General features: G+C 40.9%; 2 protein-coding genes across 2 annotated transcripts; one reads left to right on the top strand and one right to left on the bottom strand.

Annotated features, from left to right (window-relative positions):
- Nucleotides 1–1,371: 1,371 nt before the first annotated feature.
- Nucleotides 1,372–6,373, top strand: LOC113449064 (vomeronasal type-2 receptor 26-like). Its single transcript, XM_026720009.2, has 3 exons — nucleotides 1,372–1,674; nucleotides 4,982–5,108; nucleotides 5,463–6,373. Exons 1-3 carry the CDS (start codon nucleotides 1,372–1,374, stop codon nucleotides 6,371–6,373), a joined length of 1,341 nt encoding a protein of 446 aa, XP_026575794.2.
- A 2,537-nt stretch (nucleotides 6,374–8,910) lies between these two features.
- On the bottom strand, nucleotides 8,911–13,542 carry LOC148126755 (E3 ubiquitin-protein ligase TRIM7-like). The gene is given in 4 exon segments (XM_087923138.1): nucleotides 8,911–9,066; nucleotides 9,069–9,199; nucleotides 11,443–11,527; nucleotides 13,339–13,542. Coding segments are annotated over 4 exon segments (576 nt in total).
- Nucleotides 13,543–18,651: the final 5,109 nt, after the last annotated feature.

Raw genomic sequence — 18,651 nt, 5'->3', positions numbered from 1 at the left:
GTGATTGAGTTTACCCTCCCCAATGTTTTCTCTTTTCCCAACTTCTCACCCTGAAAAGGACAGGTCATTAGTGCTTCTCCCAATTTGTTTTAAGGGAAAAGATTCTGGGCACAGGATGGATCTTTAAAAGTTGAGCATTGCAAAGTGCCTTTTCAGTCCTCTTGCAGGGTCTGTTTTAATTGACCAATTTTGTTAGAACCCTTCTAACTCTTTCTTGGATGGGGTTCTTTCTCTTCTGAAAATCATTTCCTTGATACTGTAGAGATTCAGAGAATATATATTTTTATTTATATTTCATAGTTATATAATTGCCCAGAATCTCACAGTCAAATGGCTCACAGTGACTTTTTGAGCTTGCTTACCACAATCTTCTCTCCTTTCCTATCTAGCATTCTGTCCTTCCTGCCTCCATTTCCAACATTTTTTCCAACTGATGCCTTTTACCTATTTTATAGGCTTTTGTGGTTTCCATTTTACTTTTGATTTAAGTAGCAATGGCACTTAGACTTATATACTGCTTTACAGTGCTTTTCCAACCCTCTCTAAGCAGTTTATAGAGTCAGCCTATTGTTCCCAACAATCTGGGTCCACCTCGGAGAGATGGAAGGCTGAGTCAACCTTGAGCCTAGTGAGATTTGAACCGCCAAACTACAGGTGGCCGGCAGTCAGCAGAAGTAGTCTGCAGTATTCCACCCTAATTACTGTGCCACCATGGTTCATAATAATAATAATAATTTTAAAGACTAAATTCACAAAGGTTAGAGACCTTACATAATAAGCTAATGTTATAACTATTGAGGATCACATTGAAGATTTTTTGACTAAAAGGCACTAACTCCAAAGATATCAATATTTAACCACAAAACAGTCATTGGCTCTAAAGATAGTTTGTTGATTAGTGATAATACCACTTATTGACTGAATCCAGTACTTGAATCCATTCATACGTCACTTTCCAAGAGGAAGAAATAATGTAACATTATGAGAACCTATATGCACATGTGGCAAAACTCTCCTTTGAGAATTTTGGAGGGGTACAAAGCAGAGGTGGTATTCAGCAGGTTCTGACCAGTTCTGGAGAACTGGTAGCAGAAATTTTGAGTAGTTCAGAGAACCAGCAAATCCCACCTCTGACTGGAGATTTTACAGTATCCTTCCCCTGCCACACCCACCAAGTCATGCCCATAGAACTGGTAGTAAAAAAATTGAATCGCACCACTGGTACAAAGACCTCACTCACTCACTTCCTCAAAGATTGGGCTACGGTGGGTGAAACTGTGAGAATGCCTTGCCTGGCTTCCAGAGTAGGAGTAAGTTTTAACCATGTTTTATCAATGTTTCTGAGCTGCTCAGAGTCATTCTATACAGTAGATGTTATTTTGCAGCGAGTCGACAATATTCCATGACCTCCTGCTCTTCTTCTCGGCTGTTCATAAGATCAACCAGAATCCTAGACTCCTACCCAACATCACCCTGGGCTACAACATCTATGATAATTTCCTCAATGCAAGAGTAACATATGAGGTCATGATAGACTTGCTGTCTACAGGGCAGGAGCACGTCCCAAATTACAGATGTGGAAGACAAAAGAATCTCCTGGCAGTTTTTGAAGAGACAGATTCTGAACTCTTTGATCATATTTCTACTGTCTTGGGCATCTACAAAATTCCACAGGTAGGAAGCTAAAATGATCTTATGAGCCGTGGTGGCGCAATATATAGTGTGCAGTACTGCAGGCTACTTCTGCTGACTGCTGGCTGCCTGCAATTTGGCAGTTCAAATCTCACCAGGCTCAGTTTTGACTCAGCCTTCCATCCTTCTGAGGTGGGTAAATTAGGACCCAGATTGTTGGGGGCAATATCCTGACTCTGTAAACCACTTAGAGGGGGCTATAAAGCACTGTGAAGTGGTATATAAGTCTAAGCACTATTGCTATTGGTAAGGGACCATTATCTTCTTTCCTCACAGATCAACTGTGGTGCTATCAACCACATTATTCAGCAAAGTCATCATTTTCCTTTTTTCTATCGGATGATCCCAAAACAAGAGCCTCCCTACTCAGCTATTGTCCAGCTGCTCCTGCATTTCCGATGGACGTGGATCGGCCTTTTTTCTCAGGACAATGTAAGAGGAGAAAACTTTAAAAGAAGCTTGGAAACTCTAGCTGTAAAAAATCAGATTTGCATCATCCTCTCACAAATCATCCCAGCAGCAAATCTGAATATACATACTGGAGATTTTTTTGTGCAAGAACAAAAAAAAATGTTCCTTCTCCTTATTAATATCCACATAAAAATTATAGTATGTCAACTAGATTTTCATGCCACAGCAATGCTACTAACAGTCATAATCATTAATGAAAAGAAGAATATATTCATTGAGGGAAAAGTGTGGATTGCAACAACTTTGTCAAAATTAAGCATAAGAATGCTTTCCAACAAACTCGATCTCCATCGTAAGCATGTTTTGTTTTCCTTCTTCACTCAGACAAACAGGAGACAATATTATAACTTTAATTCATATTCCTCTTCTGATAAAGAGTTTGTAAAGGAAGTGTTTCATTGTTCCTATTCAAAGCCTTTATGGTCTAAAAAAGTTTGGGAAAGATGTACAGAAAAAGAGAGTAGGCTATTACCACCCCTTAAGGCGCTTGATAGAATGATAATTGAGGATGGCTCCGGTATTTCCAGAGCAATACATGCTGTGGCCTCAGTCCTCAGTGCTGCTTCTTCCTCCCAACTGAGTAAAAGGAGGATGCTGGTTGGAGACCATCAGTCATCTCCGATTGTGCAGCCATGGCAGGTAAGCCTTCTCCTTTGAGGTTCCACTGGTGCTCCCCTTTCACTTCATACGTATTAAAATTGGGTGTAGGATGTGATATTCCAAACAGCAGTTTCCCAGTTTGTAGTATTTGTAAGTGAGTGAGAGAAATTATAAAGATAACACTTGCAAACTGAAACCAGTTTAATTTGGGATGCTGCAATGACAGGTATCTCCATGGTGACAAAGTACTCCCCTTCCCCAATTTGTAAATTAAATAAGCTTCAGGCTACTCCAGCAATTCTCAGATCAGCTTCTGATAGCAATAGATAGCTAAAATACAGATCTATCCCACTACAGGAATCAGTTGATTTACAGTTTAAGAGCAGTTTGTTACACACTTATATCTATGAAAATAAGAATCTCCAACCTAAGCATTTCAAGTATTTTTATTCTGCATCAGAAATAAGTTCAGTAAAAATTTAAACTTCCAGCATTATTTAATTTTAATTTTTCCTTAAAATCATTACGCTGAGCTATGGTTTAACAAGTCAGTTTATTGATTCCTTCAATAAAATGAAAGGCATATCTAAAAAATATTGTGTTCAAGAGAAAGGAGCAAAAGAAGCTTCCAATAAAATTCCCAATCATCCTTTTAAAACCAAAATGCTGAGCTAACATATAAATTATTCAATACATTTCCAGAATAATAGCCAGAAAAACATTGAATAAGGGTTCGAATGGGAATGTGTTTGCTCCTTGTGTGATTTTCTATGTCTTTGTAGCTTCATCACTTCATGAGAAACTTTCAGCTTCATAACATTTTCAATGATAGCATTTATTTGGATGAAAATGGAGTTCCTGCAGTTGACTTTGATATCATACATTTGAGAATGTTTCCCCAAAAATCTTACCCTGCAGTGAAGGTTGGGAGTGTAGAAAGAGAAACTGCTTCTGAAGTCAAGGTCTCCATCAATCAGAGTGCCATCCAATGGCCAACATCATTTAACAAGGTAGCTGAATAGATCTCCAAATAGGAGAAACTAAAACTCAGTAATTCATTAGATATCACATAATTTTAAAATATTTTTCAATAGTTTGTCACAAACGGGAAACCAGCTACACTACCAATTGCATTGAAGCCCTTGCTGTCTACATTATGAAACATGATATTGTAATAAACAACAAAATAACAATCTTCTTTTCAAGAATAGTAAAGACAAAGGTTCAAGGGAAGGGAGGTGGTATTATAGCCCAGAGGTGGTATTCAGTAGGTTCTGACAAATGGTGGGATTCAATTTTTTTTACTATTGGTTCTGTACGCGTGGCTTGGTGGGTGTGGTAGGGGAATGATACCTTAAAATCTCCAGTCAGAGGTGGTATTTGCCAGTTCTCCAAACTACTCAAAATTTCTGCTACTGGTTCTCCAGAACTGGTCAGAACCTGCTGAATACCTGTAGTTCTGATCAGTTCTGGAGAACCAGTAGTGGAAATTTTGAATAGTTTGGAGAACCAGCAAATGCCACCTGTGACTGGCCCTGCCCCCATCTATTCTCTGCCTCCTGAGTCCCAGCTGATCGGTTGGGTCTTCTTTTGTTGCCCTGCACAGGAGAACGGAGCTGGAAAGCAGGCTAGTGGGCTGGGGAGAGAATGGGGATTTTGCAGTATATCCTTCCCCTGCCACTCCCACCAAGCCACACCATGTCCACCAAGCCATGCTCACAGAACTGGTAGTAAAAAAAATTGAATCCCACCACTGGAGTAGTCCATTGAATTACATGAAAGGTGTCAGGTTAAAAAAATCTGTTGGGAGAAATGTTGGCTGTTGTGAAAAGTCATTTATGTATGATGATACAATGTTCAGCAAGAGGAGAGGAATGCAGGGACATTTGCGGTGACAAAGAAAGCCAGATTTTGGGGGTTTCCTACCAAAGCAAAGACTGAAAGGAAATTACAATATATATATAGCATTCCCACACATCATAACTAGTTTTCAAATTTATCCCAGGATTCTTTTCCTGAAAAGTTAATGTTATATGGTACCTCTTCCAGTTAGAAAAGAAAGGAGATTGGGGGGGGGGGGGGTCAGTAACACATCAGTAACTGTTATATCAGTATTCCTTGTTTTCTCCAATTGTTTTCTGAGCTCCTTGGTTCATGAGTTTCTTGAAAATACCTCTACTGTGGTGCCTTAATTTCTATCTTTATTTTTATGTTTAAGACAGTGCCTTCTTCTAGATGTACAGAAAATTGCTACCCAGGATATGCCAAGCTCATGAAAGAAGGAGCACCTGTTTGCTGCCATGACTGTTCTCTATGTATGGAAGGAACATTCTCAGTGGAAGAAGGTAGGTGGCTCTGGAGAATAAAAGGAAACCAAGAACCTCTAATAGGATTCAAAAGACAATGGTGCACTACGTTTTCATCTTTCAAGTCATATTCAGCTCCTTGTTCCATAGAACGTCTTCCCTATTACACACTGTTCATCATTCATGATTTTTTTTTTCTCATGATCCTAGATAGACTTTCATGAAGTATAGTGGGAAAGTATTTTTTAATAAATTCTCCAGTTCTCACAATATCCTTATCCTACCCATCACTTTCAAAAACATGTTTTAGGTATTGTAGAAAGTATTGGTTTCAGTTGCATTTTTTTTTTGTTACAGTTGCACAAATACTTACACATAGCCAATGTTTTTCAGATGCAGCCCATTGCAACAAGTGTCCAGATGACCAGTATTCCAATGAGAAGAGAAATAAGTGTATCCCCAAAAGTATAAGCTTCTTGTCCTATGAAGAAACATTGGGATTCATCCTGGCTTCCTTTACCCTTGCTTTCTCCTTAATCACTGCCTTTGTTTTGGGAATCTTCACTAAATACAGAGAAACTCCCATAGTCAAAGCCAACAACAGGGACCTGACCTATATTCTTCTGATCGCTCTTCTCCTTTCCTTCTTGACCTCCCTTCTATTCATTGGACGCCCCAAGAAAGTGACCTGCCTTCTTCGACAAAGCATCTTCAGTGTTGTTTTCTCAGTTGCTGTGTCTTCACTGCTGGCAAAGACCATCATGGTGGTGGTGGCATTTTTGGCCACAAAGCCAGGCAGCAGGATGAGGAAATGGTTGGGAAAGACTCTGGCCAACTCTATTGTTGTATCCTGTTCTGGGATTCAGGTGGGCATCTGCATGATATGGCTTGGAATCTCTCCCCCATTCCCAGACTCTGACATGCATTCCCAACCAGGGTATATCCTGCTGCAATGTAATGAAGGGTCAATCATCATGTTCTATATTGCACTGGGTTACATGGGCCTCCTGGCTGCAATTTGCTTCTTGGTGGCTTTCCTAGCACGCAAGCTGCCAGGGACCTTCAATGAAGCCAAGTTGATCACCTTCAGCATGTTGGTTTTCTGTAGTGTTTGGATTTCCTTTGTCCCAACCTACCTGAGCACCAAAGGAAAATACATGATGGCTGTGCATATCTTCTCCATTCTGGCCTCCAGTCTGGGCTTAATGGGCTGCATCTTTGTTCCCAAATGCTACATCATTATCCTAAGACCTGACATGAATACCAAGGAGCACCTAACAGTGAATTCTAAAAAGGGAACATAATGTTTTACATACAGGTAGATGGAAGGATGGACAGTTGTGTAGGAAGTAGAGGGAAGGTAGAAAAATAGGAGGTAAATAAAGATAAAATATACATGAAGCCATATTTTGGTGCCTCTTATTTGATAAGTCAGACACAGTGTTAAAACATGATTTATGACAGGATTCACATAAAATGCTAGTGCTAAATCAGATAAACTCCATGAGGGCCTGGTGCATTATGGCAATCTGGTTATTATAAAAAACATCTGACTGTGGTATTCTGAGACCTGATGTGAACACCAAGGAGCACCTGATAGTGAATTCTAAAAGGGAATCCCATTGTTTAGGTGGATGAAAGACTGGAGACATGGTAGATAACATGAGGTAGGAAGATAGACAGATAATTTTCAATATATACATGATGCATGATGGCCTGGCACATTATGGCAACCTGGCTGTGATAAAAAAAAAACTGACAGTGATATTCAGACTATTTTGAATTTTGTCACCTCTGCACCTTTTTAAAAGTATAGTAACTTTAACAACCCATAATACACACAAATACACTATTAGCCTGAAACTCCTTTTTAACCTTCCAATACAGTATCCTGTTTCCCTGGTCAACCTCATTTCTTCCTTTGACTTCAGTTACTCTTAATTTTTTTCCTCTGTGGTTTCAGAAGTAGCTATCATATTCAAGGCACGCTCTGATTAGTGTAGAAGAAACTGGAAGTATTATTTCTTGTCATTTGGAAACTATATTTGTTGATACAGCTTAAATTTCCTTTATCAGTTTTAAATAATTTTGAATGTGTTAGTTTCCTCCCATGTTAGCTATTCCAGTCATTTTGGGGTTATCTGCAAATTTGATAAAAGAACATCCAAGTCATCAATAAAATACACAAGATCAGTTTCAGTAGTAAACCAGAAAGAATCTTGTGACACTGTCCGTGCCCTACCACAAGAACTTTATTATGAACTGGAATTCTTTGATACAGAAAATCCTTGTTCAATGAAGCCAGAAAGTGGAATAAAAGTTAACCTGATTTTTAACCACTGTGCCAACTCTTTCTGGTATGAAACTGGTATATTTAGTCCTACCACATGTGCATTGCCCCTTTCTGTGGAACAACTATTTCAGCTTGTTATTTTGCAGGCAGTGTAAGGATATGAGACAAACCATTTTAGATTATTCAATATGCCTTGATGGAGCAATCATCCAGAACAAAAGGGGTTCTAGATGCAGAGAACTCTGTATTTTGGAAAGCACAGGAAGTCTACAACAAAAGGAAACTTTAATTTTTTGCAGAACATTCAATATCCATAAATGTAAAAAAACACAGTATAAAAAAGAGCAAAGAACATGTCTTCTAAGTACTATTTGGTTCTGCTCTACAATCAGCTAGTTTGTTACAGAGCAATAAAGGGAATCACAATACTTTCCCAAATGTCAGTTCCATTCTTTAGGTCAGGAGTCCCCAACTTCCAGGTCACGGACCAGCACTGGTCTGTGGGCCACCAGGAATTGGGTCATGCAAGTGAGTGAAACAATGCCCCTCCCTCGGGTTCACAGAAAAACACCCTCCATGGAACTGGTCCCTACCCTACTGCCCAAAAGGTTGAGGGCTGCTGCTTTAGGTAACTATATTCCTTTGGTTTATAGGAAAGAGAGTGAGAAAAATTGAGAAGGCAGCTCACAACTCTCACAACATGGCCAGCATGCTTAAATCATACAGTCCCTGTCCAAAATGGCTAGATTTTCCTGGGAGGTATCTTGCCTTTCAGGTTTTGGATAGTTGCAAATGGGAATGAAAATGGTTTGCCTCTAGAGGCCTCCTACTCCCTTTCCAAGCTTTAAACAGCAGGAAATATTGGCGACATCCATTGTTCATAGCCCATCAGAATGTCTCCTACAGGCCCTTAGAAGGTTGGGAGACATGAAATGTGGGTCCCAACTCTTCAAACATTACTAATCCCTGACAAAACCCGAGTTAAGGATCACCGTCTCTCTTCACAAGAGATTTTGAAAAGAAGCTTCTCATTTAGTGAGGAGCACCATTAAGTCACCCATCCATAACTAGGTATCTTCTTGGTGGACTGGATTTTCAATGTTGAGAATTCCAGATGTTCTTCTCCAACATACCAGATCGAGGATGGCTCCTTTACTAATCGGGCCCTCATAAACCTAGAAATTGAGCCGTTTCAATCCTCAGTAGCTGAAAGATTAGGATGATGTGGAAATGAGGTACAAGGAAATGGAGATCTGGATTGAGAATTATAGAGGTGATGGTGTTGAGAAATGCATGGCCTACAAGCAAGGTTGAACTGTTTTAATGACAGAGAATGAGTTGACATTTTCTCTGAAGCCAAAAGAAAGGGTGAAGTGATTCTTCAGAAAATGAAGCCCCCGAGAAGACAGCTAACAGAATCCCTCTATCTGCGTCAAAAAAGGACAGTTGGCCTCCAATATAATTCAGAGATACTCAGATCCTCTGGAGATCCCACTTCATAGGCAGGGTGGGGAAATCAGGAGGGAGGAGAACTGTACCGTGGTCTCCTTACTTCACTATTGCCCAGATTCCTTCTCTGGGATCTAGGGAAACAATGCCTTTGCGCTTCACGGAGGCCTTGGCAACTCCCAGGCCCCAGCCATCTTCACTGCCTACAGTGACTTCCCAGTAGTACCTGCCTGTGTTAAATTTCTACATGCCAGCCTGAAAAGACATTGATCGAATCTTTTAGAGCAATGGGAATGAAGTCTAGGCCAGTTTCCTATGATCAAGCTTTTCTGATTCTCAGATATAATGAGTTTGGGGTGAGCTGTGTCTGGATCCAAAGTCACTTGAGCTACAAAGGGCAGGGAGAAGAAAAAAAGAAGCATGAACAGAACACCAGAGGTGAGCAAAACTCATCTCCTGAGCCTAGACAAGGGGGTCTTCAAACTTGACAGCTGTAAGACTTGTGGACTTCAACTCCCAGAATTCCTCCTCCAATCGTGTTAGCTCAGGAATTCTGGGAGTTGAAGTCCGCAAGTCTTAAACTTGCCAAGTTTGAAGAACCTTGGCCTAAACATATTCATAAACAGAATATGACTCTGGAATACAGGGTAGTCCTTGACCTATGACCGTAATTGAGCCCAAAATTTATGTTGCTATGTGAGGCATTTGTTAAATGAGTTTTGCCCTCTTTTATTACCTTTCTTGACACAGTTGTTCAGTGAATCACTGCAGTTCTTAAGCTAGTAACATGGGCCGAGGTGGCGCAGGGGTTAAAGTAGAGTACTGCAGGCTACTTCAGCTGACTGCTAGCTGCAGTTTGGCAGTTCGAATCTCACCCAGCTCAAGGTTGAACTCAGCCTTCCATCCTTCTGAGGTGGGTAAAATGAGGACCCAAATTGTTGGGGGCAAGAGGCTGACTCTGAAACCGATTAGAGAGGGCTGTAAAAGCACTATGAAGTGGTATATAAGTGCTATTACTATTGTTAAATGAATCCTTCTTCCCCCTTGACTTTGCTTGTCAGACGGTCACAAAAGATTGTCACATGACCCTAGGGACACTATAACCATCATAGGGGACCAGAGGCTAAAAGATACAATGAACAGTTGCAGGAACTGGGCATGGCTAGTCTAGTGAAGAGAAGGACCAGGGGAGACAGGATAGCAGTCTTCCAATATTTGATGGGCTGTCACAGAGAGGAAGGGGTCAACCTATTTTCTAAAGCACCCGAAGGCCAGACAAGGAATAATGGATGGAAACTGAACAAGGAGAGATTTAACCTGGAAATAAGGAGAAACTTTCTGACAGTGAGAACAATCAACCAATGGAACACCTTGCCCTCGGAAGTTGTGGGAGTGCCATCACTTGAGACTTTCAAGAAGAGATTGGACTGCCATTTGTCAGAAATGGTGTAGTGTCTCCCGCTTGGGCAGGGGGTTGGACTAGATGACCTACAAGGTCCCTTGCAACTCTGATTATCTGTTAAATCATAAATATGAGCCAGTGGCCAAACATCTGAATTTTGATCATGCAACTACAGGGACGCTGCAAGGATCGTTAATGTGAAAAATGGCCATAAGGCACTTTTGGGGGTACCATTGTAACTCTGAACAGTCATAAAACGAATAGCTGTCAGTCGAGGACAGTGGTGGGATTCAAAACATTTTACTACCAGTTCTGTGGGCATGGCTTGGTGGGCATGGCAAGGGAGGATACTTTAAAATCTCCAGTCAGAGGTGGGATTTGCTGGTTCTCTGAACTACTCAAACTTTCCGCTACCAGTTCTCCAGAACTGGTCATAACCTGCTGAATATCCACCTCTGGTCAAAGACTATCTGTAATCCTTTCTGAGTTTTGTGCTCTTCAATATCCTTCAGAAACATTCCTTCTAAACTTCAACTGTTCCATGGGTAAAGTTCCATAGGTACCCTTAAAAAAATACGAGGCATTGTTGAAAAGACAATGATGGTTCTCTATCCTTTTTACCTGTCTTTTAAGGTTAAAGGTAAAGGTTCCCCTTGCACATACGTGCTAGTCGTTTCCGACTCTAGAGAGCTGTACTCATCTTTGTTACAAAGCTGAAGAACCAGCGCTGACTGAAGACGTCTCTGTTGTCATGTGACTGGCATGACTAAAAGCCAAAGGCATATGGAACGCTGCTACCTTCCCACCAAAGTAGTCCCTAATTTTCTACTTGCATTTTTACATGCTTTTGAACTTCTAGGTTGGCAGATGCTGGGACAAGGAATGGGAGTTCACTCTGTTATGTGGTGCTAGGGATTCGAACCACCAAACTGCCAAACTTTTACATCCTCCTAACTTAAGCAGTTGTGACACTCTTTACAGCCCTTTCCAAATTCTCATAGAAGACCCATATTTGCATCCTAGGATTATAGACTTGGAAGAGACCACCAGGATGCCTACTTCTACAAACAAAACGAGGTGTCAACAGTTCATATTTAAAAATTGGATTTTTTATTATCCCACCATTGTAGCTAACATCTTGACTTGACTAACAACACACCTGATGGAGCCCCAGGGCCAAAATTTAATCAGGCTTATGAATATGATCTTTTTTGGCCCGAGAAACTTACCTTTGTGCAGTGGAAATCCAATATTTATTGCATCTGGGGCAGAAAAATAATAATAATGAGCATTCCTACAGAAGATGTTGGGACTCTAGAAAGAGTGCAGAGAAGAGCCACAAGGAAACAAAGGACTGGAGGCTTTTTTTTTTTTAAGGAACCGCCGAACTGCTGACCTTTCTGATCAACAAACTCAGCATCTTAGCCACCGCATCCCATGTATAGTTAGCCATACATTACATTTATCCAAACTACAATGGCTAGATTCACTTAATATACATAGTCGTATTAACAATTTAGTGTAAGATGTCACTCCAGTAACTGCTATGATTACATAAGAGCCATGGTGGTGCAGTGGTTAGAATACAGTACTTCAGGCTACTTCTGCAGATCACCGGCTGCCTGTAATTTGGCACTTTGAATCTCACCAGGCTAAAGGTTGACTCAGCCTTCTGTCTTCCAAGGTCGGTAAAATGAGGACCCAGATTGTTGGGGGCAATATGTAAACCACTTAGAGAAGGCTGTAAAGCATTGTGAAGCAGTATATAAGCCTAAGTGCTATTGCTATTGCTTTTTGGGGGGTGAAAGGGACCATCTTCACACAAGGAGTCCCAAAAGGAAATGCCATCTTTTAAGATGGCAAGATATATATGCAACTTCAACAGTACATTAACTAAGATTGTTTTAAAATCGAAGATTGCTAGCAGTCATTCTCCAAGTTTCAAGGCAGAGGCTTCTAAGATCTACCCAGAAACCAAATCTGTGCCCTTCTGCATCCTAATCAGATATTCTGCCACTTTGTTAACAATCTAATCTTTAGGAACTCACCATGGATGTCTTCTAAGCATCCATTCAATCTGGGATATGTAGCCAGTACCAAAATCAAGCTATTGTTTGAGTCCTTTCACATGCAAGAATGATTTTTGTAGCTGTTGCTACTGTTGGACCATTAAGAGGTAAGGATATCATTTACTATGATCCATTAGTAGATCCTAATCTACTTTCTACTTTACACAATTTAGGATCGAGTTGAAGAATTAACTCAACAGACTTTCAGCATAAACCCTCAATCAATAGACAATTTTACAGTCCTTCTGGTTCGCTTTTACATGGATCCAGAATGACCCAAGTCATTTTTCCTCCCCTACAGAAGATCTATTTCTAGTGTAAGGTCACTTACTTCATCAAGGTGCTTCCAGCATCCTAGAATGGATGGAAAGAAAAAGAAGAGAGGTCTCAGTGCCATTCAATGTGTACTTCTCACATCCTGGATATTCATAATGTGTCCTTAATCTTCAGAAACATTAAATGAGAAGAACTGGACCAAATGGAGGTAGAGAGAGTGAATTGGAGACACCAACTCATCTCTCACACACTCCCTATATTTTGTGTTTATACCATTCTTTTTCCAAGGAACGCTTCCTAAGGATAGATGCAAGAATTATTGCCCATTTCTGTCAGAGTATATTCATGAACTAGAATAGAGCATGGAAACAAGGTCAGCCAATGAATACGCATAGCAACTAAATCAGCCAATGAGGACAGTTTTGAAACTGAAACTAGAAGTAACCTAGGCGTAGCTCTATATTAAGCTCTGCAGCTCTGCAGCTATGTTAAGCTCTGAGTCTGTCTATTAGAATGAAACTGCTTCTCTCCTCTTGCTTGCCTGCTGAACTAAAGTAAAAGAGAAACTAGCTTGCCTGCTGAAGCCTGGAGCTCTGGTCTGAACTTGCAATATGTTTCTGTTTGAATTTGCTCCATATTGGAGAAATCTACAACTAGTTTGTAAAATCTACTTATTATGTTTATAAAGATGTGAAATGAAGCATCAGCCATCTGTGTTTATTTTTCTGCCACTAAATTAACACTGCAAAACTCTGAATAATTTCTACCCTATTGTCTTACCTGTAGGAGTTCTTTTATTGGTTGCTGGCATTTCTCCTGCAATTCCCAGATGACAGCCTCCAGGGGGCAGAGCTCTTTGGAGACCTGGTTAATATGCTCCTCTTTCTTCTGTGCTATGTTATCTTCAATCTCCTCCATCCCAGACAGCAGAAAACTCTCTTGTTCTTTAAGAAACTGGTACAGCTCCTCAAAATGAGCTTTCATGACTTCTCTGTTGCTTCCTACTTCTATAACAAACCAAAGAAGAGACAATCTGTCCCAAAGGGAAAAAAAACACATTTACAAACAGTAGCAAATCCCATCACCTTTAACTTAAAAAAAACAATATTTGAATAGTCAAAACACTTTGTGTTAAATTTCTTCATAAACTTTGCTGAAATAGGCATTTGTTACATACAGAGGAGATAACGTGACTAACATATTCTCAAGCTAAGGCAGGGGTGTCAAACTCAATTTCATTGAGGGCCTTGGGGGGCTGGGGTGGGTATGGCCAGCATGTCACTTGTGTTAGGGGGGGTGCCTGCAGTGGCCCAAGCACTCTGCCAGCAAAAACGGGCTCCCAATCTCAGTTTTCAGCTGCAGTGGCCTCCTGCAACCCTCTGCCAGTGAAGAGCTTGGGGAGCCACACATGGCCCTTGCAAATTCCGTTTTCGATGGCAGAGGCATTGCAGGCTGGTTCTTTGCTATTTCCAGGGCAGCTCCATGGGCCAGATCTAAGCATCCACGGGCTGGATCTGGCCTCCAGGCCTTGAGTTTGACACCCCTGAGCCTGTTTCAAGTATAGCTTGGTATAAAAAAAATGACAGATTCCAGGTATGTAACTTGATAAGCCTTTTACGTGTTTATTCAACTGAATAAAAACGGGCCTCCCTTAGCAAGGCTGAACACACTTTGATGCTCATATGTTTGCTACATTGTCCACTTCTCCACCCAGAAGCACTGGCACACTCCATCCAGACAAGCTGGCACACCCTAGACAAGATAAAGAAGTGCAGAAATAGCCACCCATTGCCCTTGGAGGTCTTCTCAAGGACTTTGGGTGTTTCCTGAGGAATTTTCCATGACCTTGAAGGCCTGCAGAGGCAATGGTGACATTGACACATATGCTTCCTCAAGACTTTCAATAGGAACATTAAATTCCTGGTCAATAAAGGTTTGACAGTGGCAACTGAACACTTTTCCTGCATTCTTAAATCAATGGCCTCTCTCTGTGGGTGAAAGTTGCAACTGGATGGCACATCATGCTAATCCATATTAAATCCATATTAAAAATTCTTTTAAGTTCAGGGCTATGCTAAGCCTGCCTGGTGTGGTTTATTTAATAACCAAGATTAAGTGAAATTGATTGCAAGGTATGACTCCATACATGTTATCCTGATTCACATAGTACTCTAAACCAATGTTTTTCAAACTTGACCACTTCCACCTTTCCTAGCATTAGAGCCTTCCCCAGAGAGTCATGTCTTTGCATAAGACGGGGGTCTTCAAACTTCAAGCTTTAAGTCTTGTGGACTTCAACTCCCAGAACTCCTCTCCCAGTCATGTTAGCTCAGGAATTCTGGGAGTTGAAGTCCACAAGTCTTAAACTTGCCAAGTTTGAAGAGGTCATAAGAGTTCCAAAGAAGAATCATTTGACTCTGATCCTTTGTGCCTTGAGTAAGAACTCTGGATCAATTTATTCAATGATTTGTTGGTTCATTTTCCCGGCTGTCCAGAGTATTCTCAGGAGCCTTCTCCAACAGAAAAGTTCAGAATGTCAATACTTTTACAGAATATAGAATAACAGAGTTGGAAGGGACCTTGGAGGTCTTCTAACCCAACCCTTTGCTTAAAAAGGAGACCCTATACCATTTTAGACAAATGGCTGTCCAGTCACTTCTTAAAAGCCTCAAGTATTGGACTACCCATAACTTCTGAAGGCAAGATGTCCTACTGGATGATTGTTTTTACTGTCAGGACATTTCTCCTTAGTTTTGCTTCTCTCTTACTTCAGTTTCTATCCATTGCTTATCTTGCCTTCTGGTGCTTTGGAAAATAGGTTGAGCCCCTCTTCTTTGTGGAACCCCCTCAAATATTGGAAGACTGCTATCATGTCACCTCTAGTTCTTCTTTTCATTGACTAAACATACCCAATTCCTGCAACTGTTCTACATATGTTTTAGCCTTCAGTCCCCACAATCATCTTTGTTGCTCTTTGTCACTCTTCTTTTCTTGATCTGCTTCTTCAAAGTCCAACTTTCACTTCCACAATGTCATAGGGAATACCATGGTTTAATTACAGCTACTCATTTCCCAGTTAAGAGCAATTTTGATGTAGTGAGTAAAAACACCAGACTGGAAACCAGGAGATAGAGTTCTACCCTGTCTTAGGCACCAAGCCAGCTGGGGAATTTTGAGCCAGTCCCACTCTCTCTCAGCCTTAGGAAAACATGACAAGTATCACTTCCCAAAGCTTCCCAAGGAAACTGTACAGGCCATGGACTTGAGCTTGTATTCACCGTTGGAAGAAATATCCTTCTTGGTTCAGTTCCAAATGGAGAAAAAGACACTGGAAACATGGAGGCTATTTGGAAAGATGGTTTAATGGTGGACAGCAGGACCATGTGTCTTGGAGCTCCAAAGTGAAAAGGAAGGATGATCACATGCTTCAAGGTGAGAAGAGAAGGTCAAGAAGAGCTGAGATGCTGAGAGTGCCTGGGTTTTATAACCTTAGTTGGGATTTGAATTGGAGCTTGTACTCTGATTGGTTGTCAGACTCCCATGGGGCCATGCAGGGGCAACTCTGTAGGCTGTCCTGAGTTCCAAGTTTGGTTGAGCCTTGCTGAATGATGATGCATTGAAAGGGCATTGGGCAATTGCTAAGGTTTTACCTGGAGATTTTTGTTATTTAAAGTATTCTGGCCCAGGCCTTAATGGCTCACCCATTAACAAAGGTGGCGATGAGCTTCTACTTCTGAGGTGAGCTTCTGCTTCTGAGTTTCTACTCTTTTTAGAGGAAATATTCTTCCTTTTTAATATTTCCTAGGATATTTCAATTTTCTAAGAGAGGGGTAGGTACTAACTTCCTACATCACCAGAAGTAAACAAAAATGGACTCAAAGGCACTATTATCATTCCCAGTTAAAAATGTCACCTACTATTAGAATTTGGCATTCGTAGTCCATGGATGACAGAAGTTGCAAAATCTCATCTCTTTCCTTTTTCAAGGCATTCAGGCAACTGCAAAATAAATCCTGATAGGGGAAAAAAATAACACCAGGAAGTTAGTAAATGTCTTTAGAGATTCTCAGATCCTGGTCATGGTTGTCCCAAAGATGCTTTTTTTTTCCCCCAAAAGGCAACTGGACTTTCTTCTTAAAAACAAAGAAAGTCCAGGTGCCTTTTGTGGGGGTGGAGAGAAGCACCTTTGGGAAAGGAGGTTAGTATTCATTTCTGTGTCTATAAAACTATCTAATCAGTTGAAGTCAGTCTGGGAAAATCCTTTACAGATAGTCCTTGATTTACAAGTCATTTTAACAACTGTTCAGAGTTATAATGGCCTTGGAACGGGTGGCAGGATAAAATATTTCCCCTAAAAGAGAAACAAAAATCTTAAGGGAGACAGAAACTCAGACCCTCAGCTCCCTCCTGCCCCACCATCACCCCAGGCAGATACTGATTTGGAGCAGCTTTAGAAATGCAGATTTGGTGATCCGTTACTCCCTACAGCAAGATTTGAACAAAGGTAGAATTAGCCCTCAGCCACAATAGGAATTGCCCAACACCCTTTCAGAACACAAGCCTCTTCATTGCATCATCTCAGCAGTTCAAACTTCAACCAAACCTGGGAGCTCAAACAACCTCAGCTATAACCCCTAACATGGTCCCATGGGAGTCTGAGAACAGCCAGTAGAATACATGTTCTTGCACAGGAACAGGAAGCCCAAGTGCAAAACTCAAGAGAAGGTATAAAAACCCCTCACTCTCAATTCCATGTGGTCCACTGGCCAGAACCACCCATGTGCCTCTGCTTCAACAATAAATGGACCCTCTTTCCAATCAGCCTCCAGCCTCCATTTTGTCTCCAGTGCCTTTCTCCCGGCTTGGAACTGGACCTGGATATTTCTTCCAATGCTAGTATAATAAATGGAAAATCGCTACCTTGAACTCCAGAGCAGCCGTTTCAATAGGGATGACAGTGTGACTCTGGTGCTCCTCAGATCCACGACACACTGAACAGACAAAGACCTGGTCATTCTTACAGAACAGCTCCAAATGCTCTTGATGTTGCTGACAACATTTGGAGTCTCCTTCAGCCTGATCTCTTAATTGCTTGAGTAATCTCATATTGTCCAGTTGCTGGTTTTGGCTGAAGTTCTGAAGTTGACACAGAGCACAGGCAAGTTCTGATAAAGATTCTTTCCAGCACTGGAACCTCATAATGCAATCTCAGCAGAAAATGTGCCCACAATTAAGAATTACAGGGTCTTTAAAATATTGCCCACAAATGGAGCAGTTTGCTTCCAAGACACATGTTTCCATGGGGATGTCATCCATCATTGGACCAGATTTGTTCAGGCTGAGGTTTGTTTGGACAAGGCTAAATCAATTTGGCAAACTAAGGCACTATGATGTTTAAACCATGATTACATCCTGACATAAATCAGTTCCATCAATTATGGTATATTCAACAACAATACAGGAAAATATTTGTTCCCAGGGTTGAAATGAGTCCTTGGTGCACTCTGAGCTTGGTTGCTTTCTTGCAGATGTTTCATTTGGGTAATGAGGTAACCAGGTAACATCATCAGTGCTTTTATGTAATAGATTAGACACACCACAATCTAGCATCAAGCTTTTGGAAAGAGGGGAAGCTTAATCTAAAAAAGATTAAAAACTCAAAAGAGAGTTTGATACAGTATTATCCAGAAGGAAGAAGACAATTCTCACCTAGAGAGAAAGGAAGGTAAAAATAAATAGCTTCAATTTATTTGCATTTTAGCAATCAGGATACACTGAAACTGCTATCAGGAAGGTTTAATTTTTTAAATATTTAGTTAATGCAATGCCATTAATAGCAAAATGTATGTTTATTTCTGTGGGGACCTCCCAGACCTAAATTTCCATCATTTGTTCAAATATTTTCCCTGTAGCACAGAGGTCTCCAAACTTAGCAATTTTAAGATGTGTGCACTTCAACTCCCAGAATACCTCAGCAAGCCATGCTGGCTGGGGAATTCTGGGAGTTGAAGTCCGCAAGTCTCAAAGTTGTCAAGTTTGGAGATCCCTACTTGTAGCAGGATAAGATTCTCAGTCCAGCATACTGGAAGCACC

Source organism: Pseudonaja textilis, chromosome 2, assembly GCF_049901715.1.
Source record: "Pseudonaja textilis isolate UNSWEBS1 chromosome 2, rPseTex1.2, whole genome shotgun sequence".
Classification (NCBI taxonomy): domain Eukaryota; kingdom Metazoa; phylum Chordata; class Lepidosauria; order Squamata; family Elapidae; genus Pseudonaja; species Pseudonaja textilis.
The sequence above is the reverse complement of the archived record's forward strand: the minus strand, read 5'-3'. Positions and strand labels throughout refer to the sequence as shown.